Source organism: Capra hircus, chromosome 14 (assembly GCF_001704415.2).
Source record: "Capra hircus breed San Clemente chromosome 14, ASM170441v1, whole genome shotgun sequence".
NCBI lineage: Eukaryota > Metazoa > Chordata > Mammalia > Artiodactyla > Bovidae > Capra > Capra hircus.
The window spans coordinates 73801730-73822217 of record NC_030821.1 but is presented as its reverse complement, the minus strand read 5'-3'; the positions used below and the strand labels follow the sequence as shown (position 1 = coordinate 73822217).

General features: G+C 53.2%; 1 protein-coding gene across 1 annotated transcript in view; it reads right to left on the bottom strand.

Moving 5' to 3' along the window:
* Nucleotides 1–18496, bottom strand: part of WISP1 (WNT1 inducible signaling pathway protein 1) — a 31711-nt gene extending 13215 nt beyond the window's left edge. The window contains exon 1 of the mRNA XM_018058588.1: nucleotides 17974–18496. Within this exon, the coding sequence (XP_017914077.1) occupies nucleotides 17974–18045 (72 nt within the window). The 5' untranslated portion in view covers nucleotides 18046–18496. The remainder of the gene's footprint in view (nucleotides 1–17973) is intronic.

Below are 20488 nucleotides of genomic sequence, written 5' to 3'. Positions count from 1 at the left end.
TGAACCCTCAGGAAAGCCCTTTGTACATAGTCTGTACCTGTTAATCCCAAACACCTAATTTATCCCCCCCCCCTCTTTTCCCTTTGGTAATGGTGAATTTGTTTTCTATGCCTGTGGGTCTATTGCTGCTTTGTTAATAAGTTCATTTGTATCTTCTTGACAGCTTCCACATATAGACCACGTGCATATGTACAGCCAGGATTCGGCCAGCCGGCCTGTCATCCTATTATCATTATTATTAATTACTTTCCCCTCTGAGCACCAGGAAGGGGCTGCAGGGGGCAGCGGTGGCAGCAGGTGTCCAGCCTCGTGGCTCCTGTTGCTGGCTTGCTGTGCCCCCGCGGGGAGAGGACTGATCCTATGTCCAGCACCAGCCCTGCAGAGAGGGGTCTGATTTTGTGCTGAGCGTGGTGGACACCCACTCCACTTCCCTCCACCCGTGCTCCTTCCCAGAGCCCCATTCCCATCCACAGGCAATGTATTTGTCTATATCCTGGCAGATATGATGGACAAGACAGCAAGCGCGTGGGGAATGGGAGATAAGCCCCAAAGAGCATTTCTGTGCTTCAGATGAGACTGATGGAAAGGGAGGCAGCTCTGGGGCCAGTATTACCAGCTTCAGACTGCTTGTATCTCAGAGATCCAGTCATCTGCCTAGCCCCTCCATCTTGGCCCCTCACTCTTTACCCTGGAGGAAACCTCGGCCCAGAGAGAATTGCCTGAGGATGGAGAGTGAGGACTGTAGGCAGCTCCCAGCCATTTCCCCACCCCCAGGCTGGTGGTCCCTGCTGGAGAGGCTCCTGTCTGGGGCTTCTCAGCATTGACTCCTGAATTCTGAGGTTAGCAGAGGTGGGGGGCCCCACAGACCATCCCCTCCATCCTGAACCAGAGGAACCCTGTTCTGTGGGTTTATAGATCTGCATTTCATTCTTTGAACAAAACAGATGCTGAGCTATTTAGACAGATTCTTTTCCCTCTTCCTGGAGAAGAAAAGAAAGAAAAAGAAAGTGAAGTCACTCAGTCGTGTTCAACTCTTTGTGACCCCGTGGACTGTAGCCTGCCAGGATTCTCCATCCTTGGGATTTTCCAGGCAAGAGCACTGGAGTGGGTTGCTGTTTCCTTCTCCTGGAGAGGAAACCAAGACCCAAACAGGCAGAGGGTGTCCAAAATGACATGCCCACATCACGGCCTAGAAACCAGTGACGCTCCCAGCTTTCATCTCTGCACCCTGGACCTCTGCCCTCTCTTTCAGTCACTCAGTGAACATTTGCTGAGCTAGTTCACCATCTCGCTTCTGTTTAAAGCATTTGAAGATGAAGTTAAGCATCTCCTGTGTGTACAGGACCATGGCTCATGGGAGAGACCGACGATAGAGGTGATTTATTATGACGTGAGGCTGCGTGGAGAGCGGGGGCACCAGGGCAGCCCCGGGAGCTCTCTGACCACCAGCGCAGGAAGCTCTCTGCTGAGGTGAGTGGTCCGCATCCCTGCGCCCTTGGCTGTAAGAACCAGAAGCCAGAAGAGGTGGTGCAGATTGAAGGGCTGGATTAGTTGGGCTCTGGGTTCTAGGTTTGGCACAAGACAAGTGCGGTAAATGTTGATCTGCAAAAGGGCCTTTGAAAGTAAAAAACGCAAACCTCGATTTGAGGTTTTTGTCACCTCTATGCTTGGATTCCAGTGCTGGCGGGGGGACAGATTGCTCTGAGGTTGGCAGTGCTGGTCCGTTTTCATCTGGAAGTCATTTAGTTTGCTTACACTTGTTTGCTTTTCCTCAAAAAACACATGGCAGAAAAACATCAAACCCGTAAATCAATGAAACCACACACACAGAGGCACGCACTCACACCCCTCCTCTTTCTGACTCCATGGAGAGAGACCTGTCCTAGTCAGACTGTGACACTGGAGGCCCGGAGATTTATGAGACCCCCCCCGGGCCATCTCTGACAGCTCCTAGACCCTAGAGACCTATTCTTGGCACAGCAGACCAAAAAAAAGCCCTCTCTTCCAGGAAGGCTTCCATGCCTTTTCCAGGTTGCTTTAGAAGTAGTGCTTCCTTCGCAGGAATGTGAGCTTGTAAAGGGCAGTGTCTGCGCCTTACTCCTCTCTGTGGGCCTGAAACATGGTGCACAACCCATAGCAGGGCTGTGGAGGTGTCACCTGCTGGGATGGGGGATTGTTGACTCCAAAGGACTTTGGTACCAGTTCCTTGACTTTTCAGGACCTACCATCTTGGGGCCTTTTCTTTTCCAAGTTCGAGGGTCAAGAAGACAGCATGGGATCCAAAACAGTCAGAAGAGGGTTCCCTCTGTGTAGTTTTGACCTTCCTGTAGTTCCTGACCTTCCCGAGTCTCAACATCCTAGTCTGTGAATTGGCCACAATAATGCCCCCTTGGGGAAGCTGTCGGGAGGGTGGGGGCATTGTGTACACAGAAGCACTGTGTGTGCAAACACTCAAAAGCAAGACTTTTGCGCTTGCACTGCCATGCTTGTGCGCACCTCCCTCACCCACAGGGCCCATTGCAGGGCCTGGGGGTCTGGACCCTTTGAGCTGAGCTGGGGTGGGTTCCTGCTGTCTCCATACCAAGTTACAGCTCCCCAGAAGGAAGCCTGCTTTGCAGTTACCGGCCGGGAGCCCCAAGGCACAGAGCTTCTCAAGGGAAGCCCCAGTGGAAACCCCTCTTTGGAGGAGTGAAGCAGGTGAGGGCAGCCTTGGGACGCTGGAGGGAAAGGGGCGGGATCCTCTGAGCCAAGCCCTTGCAGTTGGCGCCATCTAGTGGTAGGAAAGCTCCCAGCTCTAGGAGGTCTTTGATGAGAGCTGTGGGTGGGAGGCCTTTTACATGCAGGGCCTGAGGTCTCCTGGGATAGGTGCATGACCCTCTGAATCCCGACCGCCTTGTCTAGCACCCACATCCCAGGGAAAGTGAGTGCGCGTGCACACACACACACACACACACACACACAAACATCAACCATCTTGAGTGCCCAAGATGGCATTGCACGTCCGCTTGCCCTTGGCTTCGGCACAGGGACCATTGTAAGCTCACTGCTGTGTGGGGCTTATGTCATTTTTTCTAACAGCAGAAGCTAAGGGTGAAAAAAGGGAAGGATAACAACCAAACAGCAAGGAGAGTATCTATCGTCCGGGGAGGCCAGAGAGAGTCAAGAACAGCCTGGGCTACTTCCAAACCGCAGCTGTTCAAATGAAAGTCACTTTTATGATGTGCTTCTGAAGGCAGACTCCCCAAGGATGCCACTGTGTTTATGGGGAAGACAGGGGGTGGGGTTGTGCCCTGATGCTTCCTGGGTCAGGCACCCAGGGCTCAGGCCCTGCCTGGTTCTGTCCGCTCAGCCGCCGCCTCCATCAGCATTGACCTCAGGGCAGCGTCTCTAACAGTCACTTCCTATGTGGCTCCCAAGTGTTGCCACCTGTCAGAACTACCCAGGAGCTTTAATAAACACTGGTGCCTGGCCACCGACTGAGGCAGCCCGGGCAGGATCCGGGACCTTGAATGTGGCTGAGGGTGAGAACCACTGACCTCAGGACCTTGTAAGATATAGGTGCCTGGAGTCCACTTGGAATCCTCAGGTTCAACTCTTCTCTGCTGGGCCCGGAATCCATTATTCATCCTGCATCCCTGGTGATTCTTGTGGGAATGGGAACCGTGTCATAGGGAATTGGGCCAGAGGAGTGTAAGGGGCGGGGAGGTTCTAGGCCATTTTCCTTTCTTAATGTGTGGCTTTTCTAGAACTGCACTTACATGCCTAACCCACTGGCAGCTTAATCAGCCTGGACACGAAACAGCCCAGGCCGACCCGTGGAACACACGCCATTCTGTGGTTTCGTGGGGTGACACTGGGCTCCGTAACTGAAAATGGGTTACTTCGCTTTTCATGTTTTGTGAGAAAGACTCAAAAGCAACAACAACAACAAATAAATTAAAAAAAAAAAAGACTGGCTCCCCATGGTAAGACCCCTAAATGTCTGCTGGGGACTGAATGTTATGTCGCCCACAGATCCCTATGTTGGCATTCTAACTGCTCTAAAGGTGGTCTTAGGGTGTATATGTGTGCGCTCAGTCATGTCCAACTCTTTACAACCCTATGGACTGTAGGCAACCAGGTTCCTCAGTCCATGGGATTCTCCAGGCAAGAATACTGGAGTGGGTTGCCATTGCCTCCTCCAGAGGATCTTCCTGACCCAGGGACTGAACCTGCACCTTCTGCATTGGCAGGCACATTCTTTACCATTTGAGCCACAAGGTGGAGCCTCTGGCGGTGATTGGGTCATGTGGGTGGACCCCTCATGGGTCAGTGCCCTTATGAAAGGGACCCCAGAGTGCCTCATCCCTTCCACCATCTGAGGACACAGCAAGAAGATGCCAGCTATGAAAAGGGGCCTCACTGGGATGTGGCCATGCCGGCCTTGACCGTGGATTTCGAGCCTCCAGAGCTGTGGGCAACGAGTCTGTAAGCCGCCCAGTGTGTGTGGTGCTTTCCTACAGCAACCCACATGGACCGAGACCGTGCCCGACACTGCACCCTCTGGATAAGGCGGGCACTCGGTGGGCAGGTTCAAAGCAATCAATTCAGTCATAGTTACTGGACAAACTTAAGCAGATTAAATTTAAGAAGGGAAAAACTAGAAGAATGTTCAATCGAAGACCCCACAGGAAACCCTGCGTGTATAATTTGGGGGTGATGTTTAGAAGTGGGCAGTGACTGAATTTTCTGATGTTCTCCAACTCCCTGAAAATAGATCCAGGAACATGTAAATCCATCCTTTGACTTTTACCAACAGTTTCACTTCATGTTTACACAAATGGGTGGTGGTGGGTATGGTAGCAGAGAGTAGGAGGCTGGCGGTGGTGGGGTGCCACCCAGGAGACCTTAATCATCCTGCTAGATGAGGGAGCTGAACCCCACCATCCTTGGAAGGTGTGTGCAATTCATCGGTGAGTGGGGCCCTGGGACCAGGAGGTAAGGGCGGGGCGTCTGCAGTGAGCAGAACCCATTTCCCAAGGCTGTGTGACCTGGGTCTGGACTCGCCCTCTCTGAGCGTCTGTGTGCTCGTGTGTAAAAGCAGTAATGATAACAACATCCTCCAGCAGCCCTAATGAGCAGTTATAGCCTTACCCCGATTTCACAGGTGAGGAAACTGAGGCTCAGGGTGTTGAAGTAACTTGCTCAGGGTTTTGAAGCTGGGAAAGTGTCCCCAGAATGTCCCTTCAGGGGACTTGTCACCAGGCTGCCCTACCCCCTCATTCATTCACATTAGTATTCACACATTCATTCCTCCATCCTCCCATCACACACATGCACCAAGCACCTCCTGCATGGCTGGGCTGGTACTCAGATGGACACAGCGTGGTCCTTACCCCAAGGCAGTCACAGTGCAGACACATTTATAAGATTGCAACGTAGGGTGGTGACAGCTGCAATGCACTTGAGCCCAAGTTGCCAGGGGGTCCCCTAAAGAGGATATGGGAGACTCTTGGGGAGTTTTCAGGGACAGGATGCTGTTTCTCAACGCCCGAGTGCCCAGCGCTGCTCCTGGCACGCCCCGGGCAAGCGCTCCGTGAACAGAATAGTCCAGAGTTTAGCTTGCTCACGTGTGGGCGGCCATACCCCAATGCTCCACCAGGGGGCAGGGTTGAGACAGGAATGGCCTGAGCCGGCCCCAGCTGAGCCCTGCGGGCTTTAAGGAAAGGGTTCCCTATTTGGAAGCAGTTTCTGCTCATTCCTTCACTGATAAGAGAGGGCTGGGGGCAGTGGGAGGATGTGGACCCAGGCCAGAGCCCAGAGCTGGGGGCACCCTGTGGCCTGCCCTTCCCTTATATCTTATATCCTTTGATGTAAGTAACAGGCAGCTACCACGTGGGTTGGTGGGCACATTTTCTGAGCTCCTCCTCCTCAGCATGTACCCCCCGGCATCTATACCCGGGGCCCAGGTAGGGATGCCCTGCAGTGGAGCCTCTGTCTTGGGCAGCTCTTAGCTCAGCCCCTGCAGGACACCTGGCCTGAGTGTTCAGAGGACCCAGCCCTGCTGAGTCTTCCACGCTCACTGCCACACCAACGGCAGGATCTCCAGGGACCTGGAGACCCAGGCACTGACTCAGCGCTGGCCAGGCTGCCTGTCATGGCTGATGGAAGGTTTGTTGAGATTTTCTGCTAATTGGTTTTTATCAACAGGCAGTCTTGTGAGCTTCTGGTTGGGAAAGTAGCCTTTATATGGAGAAGATAGAAGCGGCAAGAAGCCAGAGTTCTTTCCAAACGATAAACTCTCCGGCATTCTTTCATTTATCAAATGTATGTAAAGCATCTGCGGAGTTCTCAGTACAAAGCCAGAGGGAGCGGCCAGCCTTCCAGGGAGCCAGGAGCATGAAGAAGGCAACTGCCTTACAAAGCAAAGGACCAGACACCAGCCCCCTGGGACATCCCCCCACACAGCATTTTTGTAACCAAGTAGAATGGATTCTGGAGAAGGCAATGGCATTACTCCAGTACTCCTGACTGGAAAATCCCATGGACAGAGGAGCCTAGAAGGCTGCAGTCCATGGGGTCGCTGAGGGTCGGACACGACTGAGCGACTTCACTTTCACTTTTCACTTTCATGCATTGGAGGAGGAAATGGCAACCCACTCCAGTGTTCTTGCCTGGAGAATCCCAGGGACGGGGGAGCCGGTGGGCTGCCGTCTATGGGGTCACACAGAGTCGGACACGACTGAAGTGACTTAGTAGCAGTAGCAGAATGGATTCTACACTTTTAAAAAGTTGTAAAAAACAAAAAAGAATATTCCATGGAGAGCCTATAGTCCACAAAGCTTAGAATATTTACTATCTGGTCTTTTTAGGGAATGCTCACTTCCCTGGTAGTCCAGTGGTTGAGAATCTGCTTGCCAATACACGGGACACCGGTTCAATTCCTGGTCCAGAAAGATCCCACATGCTGCGGGACAATTAAACCCTGTGCGTCAACAACTACTGAAGCCCACGTGCCCTGGGGCCTGTGCCCTGCAACAAGAGAAGCCAGCACAGCCCATGGACGGCTGCAGAGAGCAGTCCCCGCTCACCCCACAGAGAAAGCCAGCACGCAGCAACCAAGACCCCGCGCAGCCAATAAACTGAAACAAAGAAGGAAGTAGTCACTAACATCTGTCATACAGTGGCAGAGCTATAAGTAAGCTAAAACCCTAGCAAGTGACGGGCGTTTCTATCAGGGTTACGTATAATCAGACATTAGAAGTGTTCATTCTTTGCCAGAGGTGTGTTCAAACATTTACACATTTGGGAGAATAATATAATGAATCTCACATGCCTACCTCTGCTTCAGTAATTATCAACCCTCTGTCAATCTTGTTTCCTGTTACTCCTGCCTACACACATACTTTCTCATTCTTGAGGATTTCAAGGCAAATCTCAGACCTCATGATTTTACCCGAAATTCCTCAGACAGTGTCTCTACGGAGAGTTTTAAAATTTACCAGTTTTCATACCAGTACGAATTTTCTCTGTAGCGAATACTTAGTCCACAATCAAACTTCACTGTCTCAAAGCTGCAAAAACACTCGGATGGTTTCTTTGAATCAAGAGCAAAATGAAGCCTACACGGTCCGCATTGTGCCTTGCACGCCTCTTGTATGAGTTTCTGCTCTAAGTCATCTAATCCTCGTGGCAACCCTGAGATAGGCTGTTTGTATAGTCATCTCCCCCAGTTTACAGATGAGTAAACTGAGCCACAGAAAGGTCTGATCATTTGCCCAAGGCCACACACAAGCGGCAGAGTTGGGATTTGAGCCCAATATCAGTCTCTCAAGGCATCACACTCAGGAGCCCCACTGTGGGTTTTCTCAGCAAAGTCTAGGAGAGGCTACAAGAGCTGGATGAGGAGGGAAGGGGTGGGGCCGTGGAAGCAGGGAGGACTTCCTGGAGGAAGAACCATTTGCTCTGCTTCTTTAAAGAATGACTGAGAATAGACCAGAAAGGCAGGGAGAGGGTCCAAGCCAAGGAATGGCAAGAGCAGGGAGTGAGCAGGAGCTGCAGGGTGGCATGGTGCAGGAATGACCAGAGGCCACCGTTGCTGGGGTTAGGGTCCAAGGACACAGATAAGGCAGATAGGGGCCACAGCAAGAGGACCTGAGGGGTGTGTGAACCTGCTGGGGGAAGATGGGTGTTTTTCCTGAGTCAGTCAATCCATCCCCAATGCCACGGGACAATCGTTCGAGGGCCACTGGTGGTCCCCGTTTGATGGACGGGGAAACTGATGTCCACCGAGCTTAGAGACAGCCAGAAAATGACACACTCAGCTCTGACTGTGGGTCTCGTCCTCCTATGAGCTCCAAGGGACCCATTCTCGCCCAATTTCCCGTGCATTCATCTCACTGGGAAGAACGGAGAACGGTCATCCCAGGCCTGGCTGTGATGGTAGCCATGGGCCAGCCAGGGAAGGGGCCAGCCCTGGAGCAATAGCCAGGACAGACATGGGCAGGAGAAGTTGCCTGCATTGAGTTCAGGCCTGTTCTGCTTAATATAAGGGAGGAGGCACCAGTTGTCCAGTAGAACAGAGGTGACCATCTTCAGCTCCTACGACCAGATCTGCAGTGGGGGGTCGCTGGGTTCCAGCCCCCAGATCTGGAGTGGGGGTCACTGGGTTCCGGTCCCCAGATCTGGAGTGGGGGTCCCTGGGTTCCAGCCCCCAGATCTGGAGGGGGGGTCCCTGGGTTCCAGCCCTCAGATCTGCAGTGGGGGTCCCTGGGTTCCAGCCCCCATGCTGAGACTGGCCCCAGGCGAGCCACTTGCTCCCCGACAAGGCAGGCTGGGATGAGGCAACCCTCTGGCGCCATCCGGCTCTGATGTCGCCGGCTCGCTAAGCTGGCCTCAGATAAGGTCTCCCCTCCCTCCACGGATGGAGCCTGAGCCCACCCCCTTCCTCCTCCTGGATGAGGCCCTGACTCAGGCAGGGAGCACAGGACATGGGCAAGGGGCTGGCCCACAGGACCCCCTGGGGAGGGGTGAACCCCCCACCCGGCCCTGTGTGGGGAGCTCAGGTGTGTTCTTGAAGCCTGGATCGCAGGGACGTCATTAAACTGTGCCTCAGTTTCCAGCTCAGTAAAGTGGGGATGATACAGGATCCTGCCGGTGACTCCGATGCTGTGGTCCTCAGCTCACTGTGAGGGCCCCCTGAGGGCTGGCGCTTTGATCCTTTAGGAGCTGAAGTTTGCCTGTGTCAGGACACGGCTACTTGAAGTATGGGGCTAGAAACAGGTGGTGCGTACATGTGTGTGTTTGTGTGTGTCTGTGTGTGTTGGGGGAGGCAGATTTGAACACCAAGGGCAGCAGTAGGAAGGACAGATAGATGACTACAGCCGCCCCCCCCACTCCCCACCATCCATGCAGCACCCACCCACCAGCTTCTGCGGTCCAGGAGCTCAGAAAAGCTGAGAAGGCCACATTTGCAACCCCAAAGTACCCCCATCGTCACTCTCTCATCGCGACCCCAGGCTCCTTTCCGACACACACTCAGCACCCGGCCTGCGGTCTGCCTCTGTCCCTACGGCTCCGCGAGTGGGACTCTTGGGTCCCTTGTGCGGATGAGAAGCTGAGGCCAGGCAGGGAGCGGGGAGCTGGGCCTCAGCCCCGGGCTGTGTGCTGCCACCGCCCCTGGGCCCCCACTGCATCCTGCTGAGGGCGCAGGCAGAGCGGCTTTCTGACTCCACTTTCAGGGAAAGAGATAGAGGCTCAGAGACCAAACCCCAAGCCTGGACTAGAGCGGAGTCTTCTGACTCCTCGTTCTGGGCTCAGGAAGCAAGCCTGTGGCTGCAGCTCACTCGGTCAGTCCTCTCAGCAACCAGCTCCAGGCCTCTTTGTCAGAGTCCCTTCTTCCCCCTCCCAGCACAAAGCCTCCACTTAGAAAGGCTGGTACGGCTCTGCTCTCCCCTCCATCCTACCCAGTCACCCAGGTTGGCCTCTGGTTCTGTTTATTAATTCATCCGTGCACTGGGCACCTATACCGAGTGTTACAGTGACAGCAAGCTGAGTAGAGACAGTGTCAGGTCCCGAAGGGAGAAAGCAGCTGCACAGCCGGGGGCAGGCACAGCACGTGCCAAGGCCCTGGGGTTGGTCTTGCAGGAGGAGAGGGTGTTGGAAGGCAGCTCATGGGAGAGGCGGGGCTGGCTGAGTGCTCCAGCAGAGTGGTGTGCTTCTTTCCCCCGAGTGAGAACAAGGACTGTGGGGCCCACGGTGGGATGCCAGGTGCTCCAGCTGGTGGGGGAGGCCGAAGGAAGCTTCTCAGAGGGGTACCGGTTAGGAAGACGTTGTTCCACGAACCGAGAAGGTGAGGAGGGCATTTCAGGCAGAAGGGACAGCAGGGGCAAGTACACAGAGGTGGAACACTCGAGTGTTTGGGAGAATGGCCCCTGAAGTTGGAAAGAAGGTGAAGGAGGGCGGTCCCAAAGGGTGAGGCTGGAAACCACGCTTAGGCTGGTCTTGGAGGAGGCTGCTCCAGTCTGTACTCAGCACGACCCATTCAGAGGTGGGTGTCCTGGGGTCATGGATGAGAAAACTGAGGCTCAGAAAGCTCAAGGTGATCTCCTGTCTGAATTCAAACTCTGTGGTTGACTCCACCTCATTCCAAGAGCAGAATCCATTCTCTTCCCACCGAGCTTTGTGTATGGACTTGCACTTGTGGTCCAGCAGGAATCCTGTGAGGTGTTAGGACAGGGGGCTCAGCCGAAAGAGGGTCTAGCTTCTCCTGGCAGCAGGGAGGAGTGGGGAGCTGGAGGCACTGGGTGGGGAGGTTAGGGTGGAAAACAGCCCCAGGTTTCTGACAGGGGGCAGATGGAGGTATTACTCACAGAGGTGGGGACGCAGGTGGTACCAGGCTCTTCAGTGGTATTTACAAGGATGCTTCTCAAGCTTGCAAGACCTCAAGGATCGAGTGTGGTGAAAAGCGTTAAGACTCTGGAGTCCTGGGCACCTGCACAGCCCACTCAGCAGCGCTGGGGGAGCTGGCATTGGTCTTTGCTGCAGCATCTGGGACCAGGCCTGACCAGGTACCACTGAGATGGTGGGACCCTGGGAGATTCAGCTGGTGGTACGTTTCCCAGTTTAATGAAACCAGAGGGTACACTCTAAGGGTCGAAAAAGGAGATGTGGGCCAAAGAGAGAATATCTGGAGACACCTTGAAGGGAAGAAATACATCTAGAGGGACATCCCAGAACCTCTGCTTTTGGGGTGCCAGGCCAGCAGTGCTCCTAATGGAGGGGCAGTGGCATGAGTCCCCCCCTAAGAATCACAGCAATGAGCCCCACTCCTGGCCCGGGGTGAATGAGTGTGGCCCTAGGATGAGGTCGTGGCTCTAGCTGGAAGCAAGTTTGGGGTCAAGTCCAACCTCTTCATTTTCAGTATTATCAAATGTCTAAAGTGACAGCGATGACTGGATGACTGACTCCCTGGACAAGTCCATCCTTCTGCTCCAAGAGCAGGATCCAAATTCCAGCGCTCTCAGGATGCTCCCTCCCCCCTCAGACCAGCTCCTCCCTTCTCCCCACTCAGCTCTAGGCAAGATCAGGGCACATGGCCTTTCTCTGCACCCTGAGACTCAACACAGATTCTGGGATGGGGAGAGGGAGGGAGAGCCCCTCCCTTCCTGTCCTTCCGGCCCAGAGTCTCTTTCCCTCTCTCCCCGCTCTCATCCCCACCAAGGCTGAGCAGAGTCACGGTCCATGCCCCAAGCCTGGACTTGCCTCCTGGTTAGGGGGCAGAGCGAGTAGATTTTATCATCTCCCCTGGAATGCCCATCACTCACGCCCGAGAGGCCCTGTTCCTTCTCTGCTTCTGTCTCTCTTCCCCCACCCCTGCCCCACAGGATGGAAGGAGGAGGAGGAGAGTTGGCAGATTATCAGGAAGTCAAGGCTGGAGGAGAGACCAGAGTCTCTCAGTTCAACGGTTTTAGAAACGATGTGTGCATAAGAATTATCAAGGTTGTTAATTCATGTACGCTGGTGAGGGTGGGGAGGTCTCCCCAGGGATTCAGGCTCAGGGCCCCAGAACTGATTCTCTCTCTCCCTCTCTCGCAGTCCTCTAAGCTTCCCTATCAGATTTTCAACACACTCCTCTGAACTAAAAGTCTGTCTGCAACACATGAGCCATCCTTGACGGTAGAGACTGAGCTGACAGACTATGATCACTTCTCTAGAAACAGGATGGGGCTGGGCACAGAGCAGGCCTGTTAGCATCCATGGAACAAGTGAATGGGCGAGCTAAGGAAATCTCAGTCATTGTCAACCTGACTCAGGGTTGGAAGACGCAAATCTCATACTATCATCCTCTTAATCACCACCATCATGTTACCATTACCATCAGCAGCACCACCATCAGCATCACCGTCATCATTACCACCATCACCAGCAGCACCAGCAGCATCAGCACCATCATCATTACCACCATCACCAGCAGCACCAGCAGCACCATCACCATCATCATTACCACTATCACCAGCAGCACCAGCAGCATCAGCACCATCATCATTACCACCATCACCAGCAGCACCAGCAGCATCAGCACCGTCATCATTACCACCATTAGCATCACCATCATTACCACCATCAGCAGCAGCACCATCACCGTCATCATTACCACCATCACCAGCAGCACCAGCAGCATCAGCACCATCATCATTACCACCATTAGCATCACCATCATTACCACCATCAGCAGCAGCACCATCACCATCATCATTACCACTATCACCAGCAGCACCAGCAGCACCATCACCATCATCACCATCACCATCGTCACCATCACTATCTGTATTTCCCTCTCCTATCTGATAACCCAGAAATCTTCCTTGACTCCCTCTACATGTGCTGAGAAGCTGTCCAGGACTTGGAAACCCTGAGATCTTCTGAAGATCAGCTCAGCAGTGAACCCAGCACCGTCCACCGACTGTTCTGCCCCTCTTCTTGCCCACCCGGTACTGAGCCTGGGGCCTTGATAAACCTCTGATCACTCGTTCGGATCTGCACTCTTGTCTGCAGCCGGTGCTCCCACTTAAGACGGGATGCCCCTCCCCTGCTGTTTGGAAGGAGGGTCGGTTCCCGCTCCCCCTTGGCTGTGCTGGGTCTTCGTGTGTTTTACCTCTCTTTCACTCTTTAATCATGCCAAGAGGGTTAGTACCCAAGAAGCAGGTACTAACGTTATGCCTTTTTTATAGATGAAGAAACTAGCTCAGAGAGGCTAGGTTACTCGTCTGAGGGTGCACAGCTTGGAAGGAGAGGAGCTCAGTATTTCCCCCTCCCCACTATAACCTTTCTATGTACCCTTGTGTTTTTTCAGGCCAAAACAGTCTGGTCAAACATAATATGAGTTCCAGATGGAATTGTATATTTTCCAGCAATCATACCAAAAAGCAAAGGTGAAATTTATTTTAATAATATACTTCATTTGGCCTGATATAGTAACAGTACTATCATTATTATCAATATAATTATCAGTATTTTCAACACGGTGTCAATAGAAAAAATCACCATGAGAATTTTGCAGTCTTACATTCACACTGTGGATTTTACTCTTACAGCTCAGTTGGGGTCAGCCACATTTCAGGGGCTCAAGGACCTCATGTGGCAAGTGGCTACTGGTCGGACGATGTAATGAGCCTGGTCTAGATTGTCATGATCCCGCCTTGTAGGTGTGTGGTTTTCAAGTGAGTTGATGTATGTAGATGCTTGGGATTGGGTGCCTAGAACACAGTGAGCTCTGGGTCAGGGTCAGCTCTCATCATCATTCATGTTTCTGAGACATGGGAGGAGTTGAATGACTGACCGACGCACTGAAGCCCCGCCCCAAATATCCGCAGTTGCAGGGTTCTCTTGCGGGCCTTCTTAGCCTGCTTTAATTCCCGGTTTGCGGTTGGCATCCTTCCCGGCTCCTCCGGGGATCCCACCCTGGGCCACGGCTGGCTCACTTCCCCGCCCCCACATGTAACCTACGGGGTGTGTAGCAGCCCCTCCCCGCGTTCAGAGAGATGGCAAAGGTTCCTGGGAGGAATTCCAGGGTTTCTGTTTGTACAAAGACAGCCTCCTGGCGTTTGGCTGCTTTGCTGGCACAGGGCAAGGGCCTTTCCTGAAACCTGGGGAGGGGAGGGGAGTCCGCAGACAGCCTGGGGGGTGCTGCTCAGCCCGAGGTCAGGATCTGGTCTCCCACGGAGCACTGTTCTCATGCCCAGTCCAAAGGGCGAGCCCTGGCCAAGGGCCATGCCCAGGTGTGAAGGGTCTGTCCAAGACACACTCTTGCCAGCATCCTGGGCCAGTGGTGAGCAGGAGGGGCTCAGAGCCAGGAGCAGAGCATCCAAATTGCTGGAAGGGGCTCTGGGCAGGGAGCTGGCGGGTGTGGGGCCTGGGGTGGGATCTGAAATGCTAGCTCAGGTCCCTGCTATAGACAGGGGGTATAAAGAAGGCATCTCGATGCTCCTACAATCTTTTAGAAGGAAATGTGCCACTTATCCGGAGCCACATTGTCCTATAGTCGATTCCAGAGGCTGAGGGTAGGTTTGCGTTTCACACCCAGCTCAAGCATCCTGACGCCATGGGGATCTATACCTTCAGACAAGCCACAGTCACTTATACACACACACGTGCACTTGTACCCCTGTGCACACCCACACACATTTCTGTGGGAGAAGAGATGTGAGTCTCAGCCTTACACAGACTATCAGAGACCTCACATGTGCCCCAGAATTTATTAGCACAGCATTTGTGTTCAATCCCTGGGTCGGGAAGATCTCCTGGAGAAGGAAATGGCAACCCACTCCAGTCTTCTTGCCTGGAAAATCCCATGGACGGAGGAACCTGGTAGGCTACAGGTTCCATGGGGTCTCAAAGTGTCGGACATGACTGAGCGACTTCAGTTTCTTTGTGTACTGTGCCACTGAGACACTTCCCTCGATCAGCTCTGTGTTCACTCCTCGGCCCCAGGGAGCTTGCAGGGGGCTCAGGTTGTCAGCCGCGATTAACAAGAGAAGACGGGGATGTCCAAGTGGTTAAGGGACCAGCCAGTGGACGGCCTGTACCCAGCCTTGCTCTCCTGGACGGCATCACCCCTGTCGCCTCTCGTTCCCATGGAGAGGCTGTTCCCTGCCTCTCCAGCCAAGTAGGCTCAGTAGGGGTGCGGACCCTGTGTTTCTCATGTCTGCACAAGGACACGGGCCAGGGAGGCAGGAGGCTGCACTGCTGAGAGCTGACCTAGGCTCAAATGTCAGTCCCACTGACTGCTAGCTGTGTGACTTGGGCAAGTTACTGAACCTCTCTGAGCTTGAGTGTTTTTTTTAAATATAAATTTATTTTTTTTTATTGGAGGTTAATTACTTTACCATACTGTATTGAGCTTGAGTTTTTAATCTACAAAGAAGGATGATTACATCTGCTTAACAGTGTTGCTATGAGCATTTAGGAGATGCTTAATAAAGACTCATAAGAGAGTAGACTGGAAGCATATAGACTACCATACAAAACAGAGAGCCAGTGGGGATTTGCTGTATGACTCAGGGAACTCAAACTGGGGCTCTGTGACAACCTAGAGGGGTGGGATGGGGTGGGAGGTGGGAGGGAGGTTCAGGAGGGAGGGGAGACATGTATACTGATGACTGATTCGTGTTGATGTACGGCAGAAACCAGTACATTATTGTAAAGCAATTATCCTCAAATTAAAGATAATTAAATTTTAAAAAAATATCATTTAAAATAACTGAGGAAGGTCTTATGTATATAAATAGATAGCATTTGGTGCAGCAATGCCCCCCACCCCCAACAATGTAGGCCTTTTCTCTTAGCACATGGGAAGTCCTCAATACATGTAAAAGGGGGGGGGAAGCAAAGAGATGGAGAAACAAGGCCTGCCTGTGGTTCACCTTTATCATATGTTACATTCCCGAATACACTTGGCTGTGTTTCTGAGCTCTCCGCCATGTCCAGCTCCTGGATTTATCTCTTCCTGCGCTGGCTTCTTCCTCCTTCAATTACAGAACTTTGATAATGTTTTACTCTCTGATGTGAAGCTTTCTTGGCAGTTCTCACCAACTTTTTTCTTCTATATAAACATTTATCATCATTTTTTTTTTCTTTAAACACCCCCAGGACCCTGAGTGGACTCACAGTGCCCTTATATGTGAGCTTGGGGATGATGAGCATGGCTGGAACCTGTCTCTAAAGCAAAGTGCAGGTTGACAGTATGTGTCTCCCAGCCCTTGCTGGGGGCATTAAGGCTCTGTCTGGGGAGCTCCTGAATCATGCAGCAGTGTTAGGGGATTACCATAGATCCCCAGAGAAGGTCCCGGTCAGGGGGAGAGGAGAGGTACCCCGTATCCTCTCGGAAGTCCTCTCTCCGTCTTGCTGCTGGATTCCCAGCTCCTATGCTGCACGTCCCCTCAGCTGAGCCTGTGGACCTGTAGCCCCTCTTTCCCAGGGGAGAAAGTACTTCCCTTCTGAGGAGGTGCTCGGGGTTCCCATGTACTTGGACACCCCTCTCCGCCAACATCTCTCTCTCCGCCTCCTCACTCAGACCTCACTACCATACCCCTCTCACCTCTTCTCCATCCACCCCCTGTCCTCCCAGACACAGCAGCTGTGAAATAAAGGTGCCTGTGGCACCTCCTGGTTGCTCGGGTCTGCAGGAAAGAGTGGCATTTGGCAAAAAAAGATCTAAGTTTGAACGCTTCCACTTACTGATAGTGAGACCCTGGGCAAGCCCCCGGCTTGCCCTGTCTCTATTTCTTTCATTTGTAAAGTGGAATTAATGTCCTTTTTATTTGGTTCAGCACCAATTACTAGGCAAGAGCCACACAAGGCAGGGAGGATTCAACAGCGAGTCACCAGCCATACCTGCCCGCATCATGCACTCTACCGTGCTTGGAGGAACACCCATCTCCTAGCGCCTATGAGCAACTGGCCTATGGTCAGCTCTGAACCTCAGATCTCATTGAATCAGAACCTGTGTCTTTGAGCCCATGGGCAAGTAGCTTACCCCCTCCAGCCTCAGTTCCCTCATCTGGAAATGGGGCACATCAAATCCCAAGAAAGCTGTCTGTGGGAGTGGGTAATGAACTCCCTCCCACCGCCCTCCGCCAGCCTCTTGGCCTCACTCCTGGCAGCAGGCCCTGGCCCGGGGCCGTGGGCTCTTGGACTCAGAAGCTCTTTGCAGCTGCCCACCTCCTGCCCGCCCTGTGCCTGCTCCCCGCCCCGAGCCCGCTGCCTGGCTCCGTGCTGCCACGTGTCTCGCTCCCTGGCTTCTCGGAGGTGCAGGCCTTCCTCCCTTCCCCTCGGTGTGCCCCAGGATGGAGGTGGGAGACAGAGAGCCCTCCGGGTCCTCCGGAACCAGCGGGTATCTTCTATAGGACCCAAACGTGCATGCTTCATAAACTGCAGAGAGCTGTGCAAGCCCAAGGCAGTTGTGGTTGGAGAATCATCACAAGTCCTGTGGCACATGTGAGCCCTTTTGTTGAAAGCTAGCCTTTTCCTTCCAACTTTCCTTGGTCCTTTCCACCCCATCTTGTAGTATCTCCAACACTTGGAGACTCATTTTCCAAACCCAAAGGCTAGAAGTCTAACAACAATCTTCCTCACTTTATGCTGCTCAGAGAGAATGAGTGACTAGCCCAAGGCCACACAGCGAGTCTGGGCAGACCTCTGCCTGGAGTCCAGGCTCCCTGACTCCCATTTCCTCCGAGGACCCCCTTTCTACTGCATTTCAGGTGGGAAATAAAGGGCATAGAAGTCCTGTTTGGTTTGTTTCCCAAGGTACTGGCCGTGATTCCCCTCCTGCCAGGACCAGCTGTCCTCAGCAGCCTGACTCCTCACCCTGGGGCTCTCCCTGGCTCCTCAGTGGACACTTCCCTGCCTGCCCCCCAACATTTCAGCCCTTCTCATCCCACCCACCCGCACAGCAGGGCCGATGGGGACGGTGCCCCTCGGGGCAGGACTCACCGTGGCCAAGGTGTTGCCCGCTGCAGCTGCTGCTGCCACTGCCACCAGCGTCCAGGGCAGTAACCACCTCATGCCTGGAGGTCGGTGGCCAAGGCATCTACGGAGTAGCCCAAAGGATTCGGCCACTTCTCGGGGGAGTTGGACCGAGACTGACCTGGCCCATCAAAAGTGCCAGATATGCCTCTTCCCGCAGCCCTCAGGGGGTTTTATTAAAGTAAGATCTGACGTCAGGGTTAAGGACAAACCCTGCATTTTCCTCTGAAAAACTTTTCCTGTCTCTCTCTCTCTCTCTCTCTCTCTCTCTTTTTTTTTCTTTCTTCCCTCTGTCCCCACCTCCAATCCAAGCTTGGCCAGCCTCCCCGGCTCTGACAGCTCTTAAAGGGAAAGTTACAGGGCTGTGATTTCACACCGGGGGTGGTAAAACCTCACAGAAGGAGCCGGGGTCATCCTCCCTGGGCATTTCTCAAAGGTGGGGAGGGGGAGCCAGTGGAGGGTGCTGGGTGGAGGCGGAGATCCAGTTTCAGGGCCTGGAGCTGGCAGGGGCTTTGAAAGCGTTCCCAGTGGAGAAAATCAACTCCCTCCCGTTCCCTCCGGCTGCTTCTGCTTCTGGTTTGCATTTGTCGTCTTTCACTCCTCTCTCTTTCTGGCTGCAAGAAAGGAGGATGGCTTTAGTCCACTGATCTCGAAATGGTAGGAATTCACCAATGAGCTCAGAACTGGAGCCCGTCATACCATCATTACCCCCTCCACTAATTAAAGCCCTGGTTTCAATTTGTGGGCATTCCCTCCCCTGCTCTTAGCCTGAAGTCTTGCGTACTGGCGGGCTACAGTTCGTGGGGTCGCAAAGGGCCAGACATGACTGAGCGACTAACACTCACACACACACCCTTGGGTACTGGGGCTGTCTCTCTGCATCTGGGTGCTTGTTGTCCCTGGTGGGTTCGGGGTGCCTGGCCGTTATGCTCTGTAGCACACTTGCCACACCAGTAAGGGCGTCTCCTTTGGAGCCTGGTCTGCCCTCGTCCAGCGCCTTCACCCCCACGTGGACCTTAGCCACAGACTCCTGTTGGTTGGTTACTGACCACCCTTCTCAGAGCCACCAGAGCGAACCTTGGCGAATAGGACTACGGTGATGGCATTCTCCCAGTGCCAGCCTCCCTAAGCCTGCCCATTGACTTAGCATGGAATTCCCAGTCCTGGCGTGGCCTCTGGGCCAGCTGCCTCCCCGATCTCTTTTTTTCTCTTGCCTCTCTCCCTCCTCTGCTCTGCACTCAGCCTCGGTGGGCCCCATGCTGCTCGTCTCATTCCCCAGCAAACTCCCATCCCTGCACCTCAGTGGAAGCCCTCTCCCCTGCGGTTTTCATAACACTCACGCCATGTCTTCCCTTTCCCTGTAACTTGAACAAGGGGATGCTGAACCACATGTGGCTGCTTGGAAGTGGTGGCAGGTTTGTGTCTGTGGAGGGGGTTTATGACCATAGACATGACCCCGTAAGAGGTGGCTCTGATGATTTCTCCATTCATTGACCTAAGAGTGGGCCTCTTATCCAATTCTGGCCAATGAAACAGAAAGAGAAATTTGTGGGGTACTCCTAGAAAGGATTTCATTCCTCAGGAGGTGGAACAAACTTCTCTACCCATTGTTTTTTCCCTTGAGTTCAAAAGTGATGGCTGGAGTTGCAGCAACCATTGTGAGCATACAAGGCACCAGCTGGAGGATGAAAAGCTAGCTTGCTGAGGACGGTAGAAGAGAAGGAGGGAGAGAGCCTGGGTCCTGGGAACCTAAGGTGCTACCGAGTCAAAGCTGGGCCTTCAGACTTCCCATGTATGGATTAGAGATTAAGAGAAATTTGTTCCTTGAGCCAGATACATCCTAATTAACATATGGGATTCATAGAAATCATGTATATAAAGTGAAGATATTTGTCACAGAGAAACTATCCAGCAAATGTCAGTTCTCATTTTGTTCTCATGATCATACCTGACACTCTTAGAAATGAATTCTCTGAGGCAAGCGCTGCACAAAAGTGTGATTAAAGGAGTCGCCACAAGGTGGATGGTATTACCGTTCTATGTTATGAGGAAGGGGAACTGGGAACTCCGAGACATCGGGCCCTAAATTAGTGGCAGGTGGGAGGGTGGAGCCAAAGTCTTTGAACCCTGACAACAACTGGACACTTCCAAGCGGGCTTGACCTGCCAAAGTCCCTCAGTGTTCTGTACTAAGAGTGAAGCTGAACCCAGAGAACGCCAGAGTTGCTTTCAGGAAATCTGACTGCAACAAGCATTTGCTACAGATAGACCCACTGACAGGGCTTCCCTGGCTGCTCAGATGGTAAAGTGTCCGCCTGCAATGCAGGGGACTCGGGTTCGATCCCTGGGTTGGGAAGATCCCCTGGAGAAGGAAATGGCAACCCCCTCCAGTATTCTTGCCTGGAGAATCCCATGGACAGAGGAGCCTGGCGGGTTACACTTCATGGGGTTTCGAAAAGTCGAACACAACTGAGCAACTAATA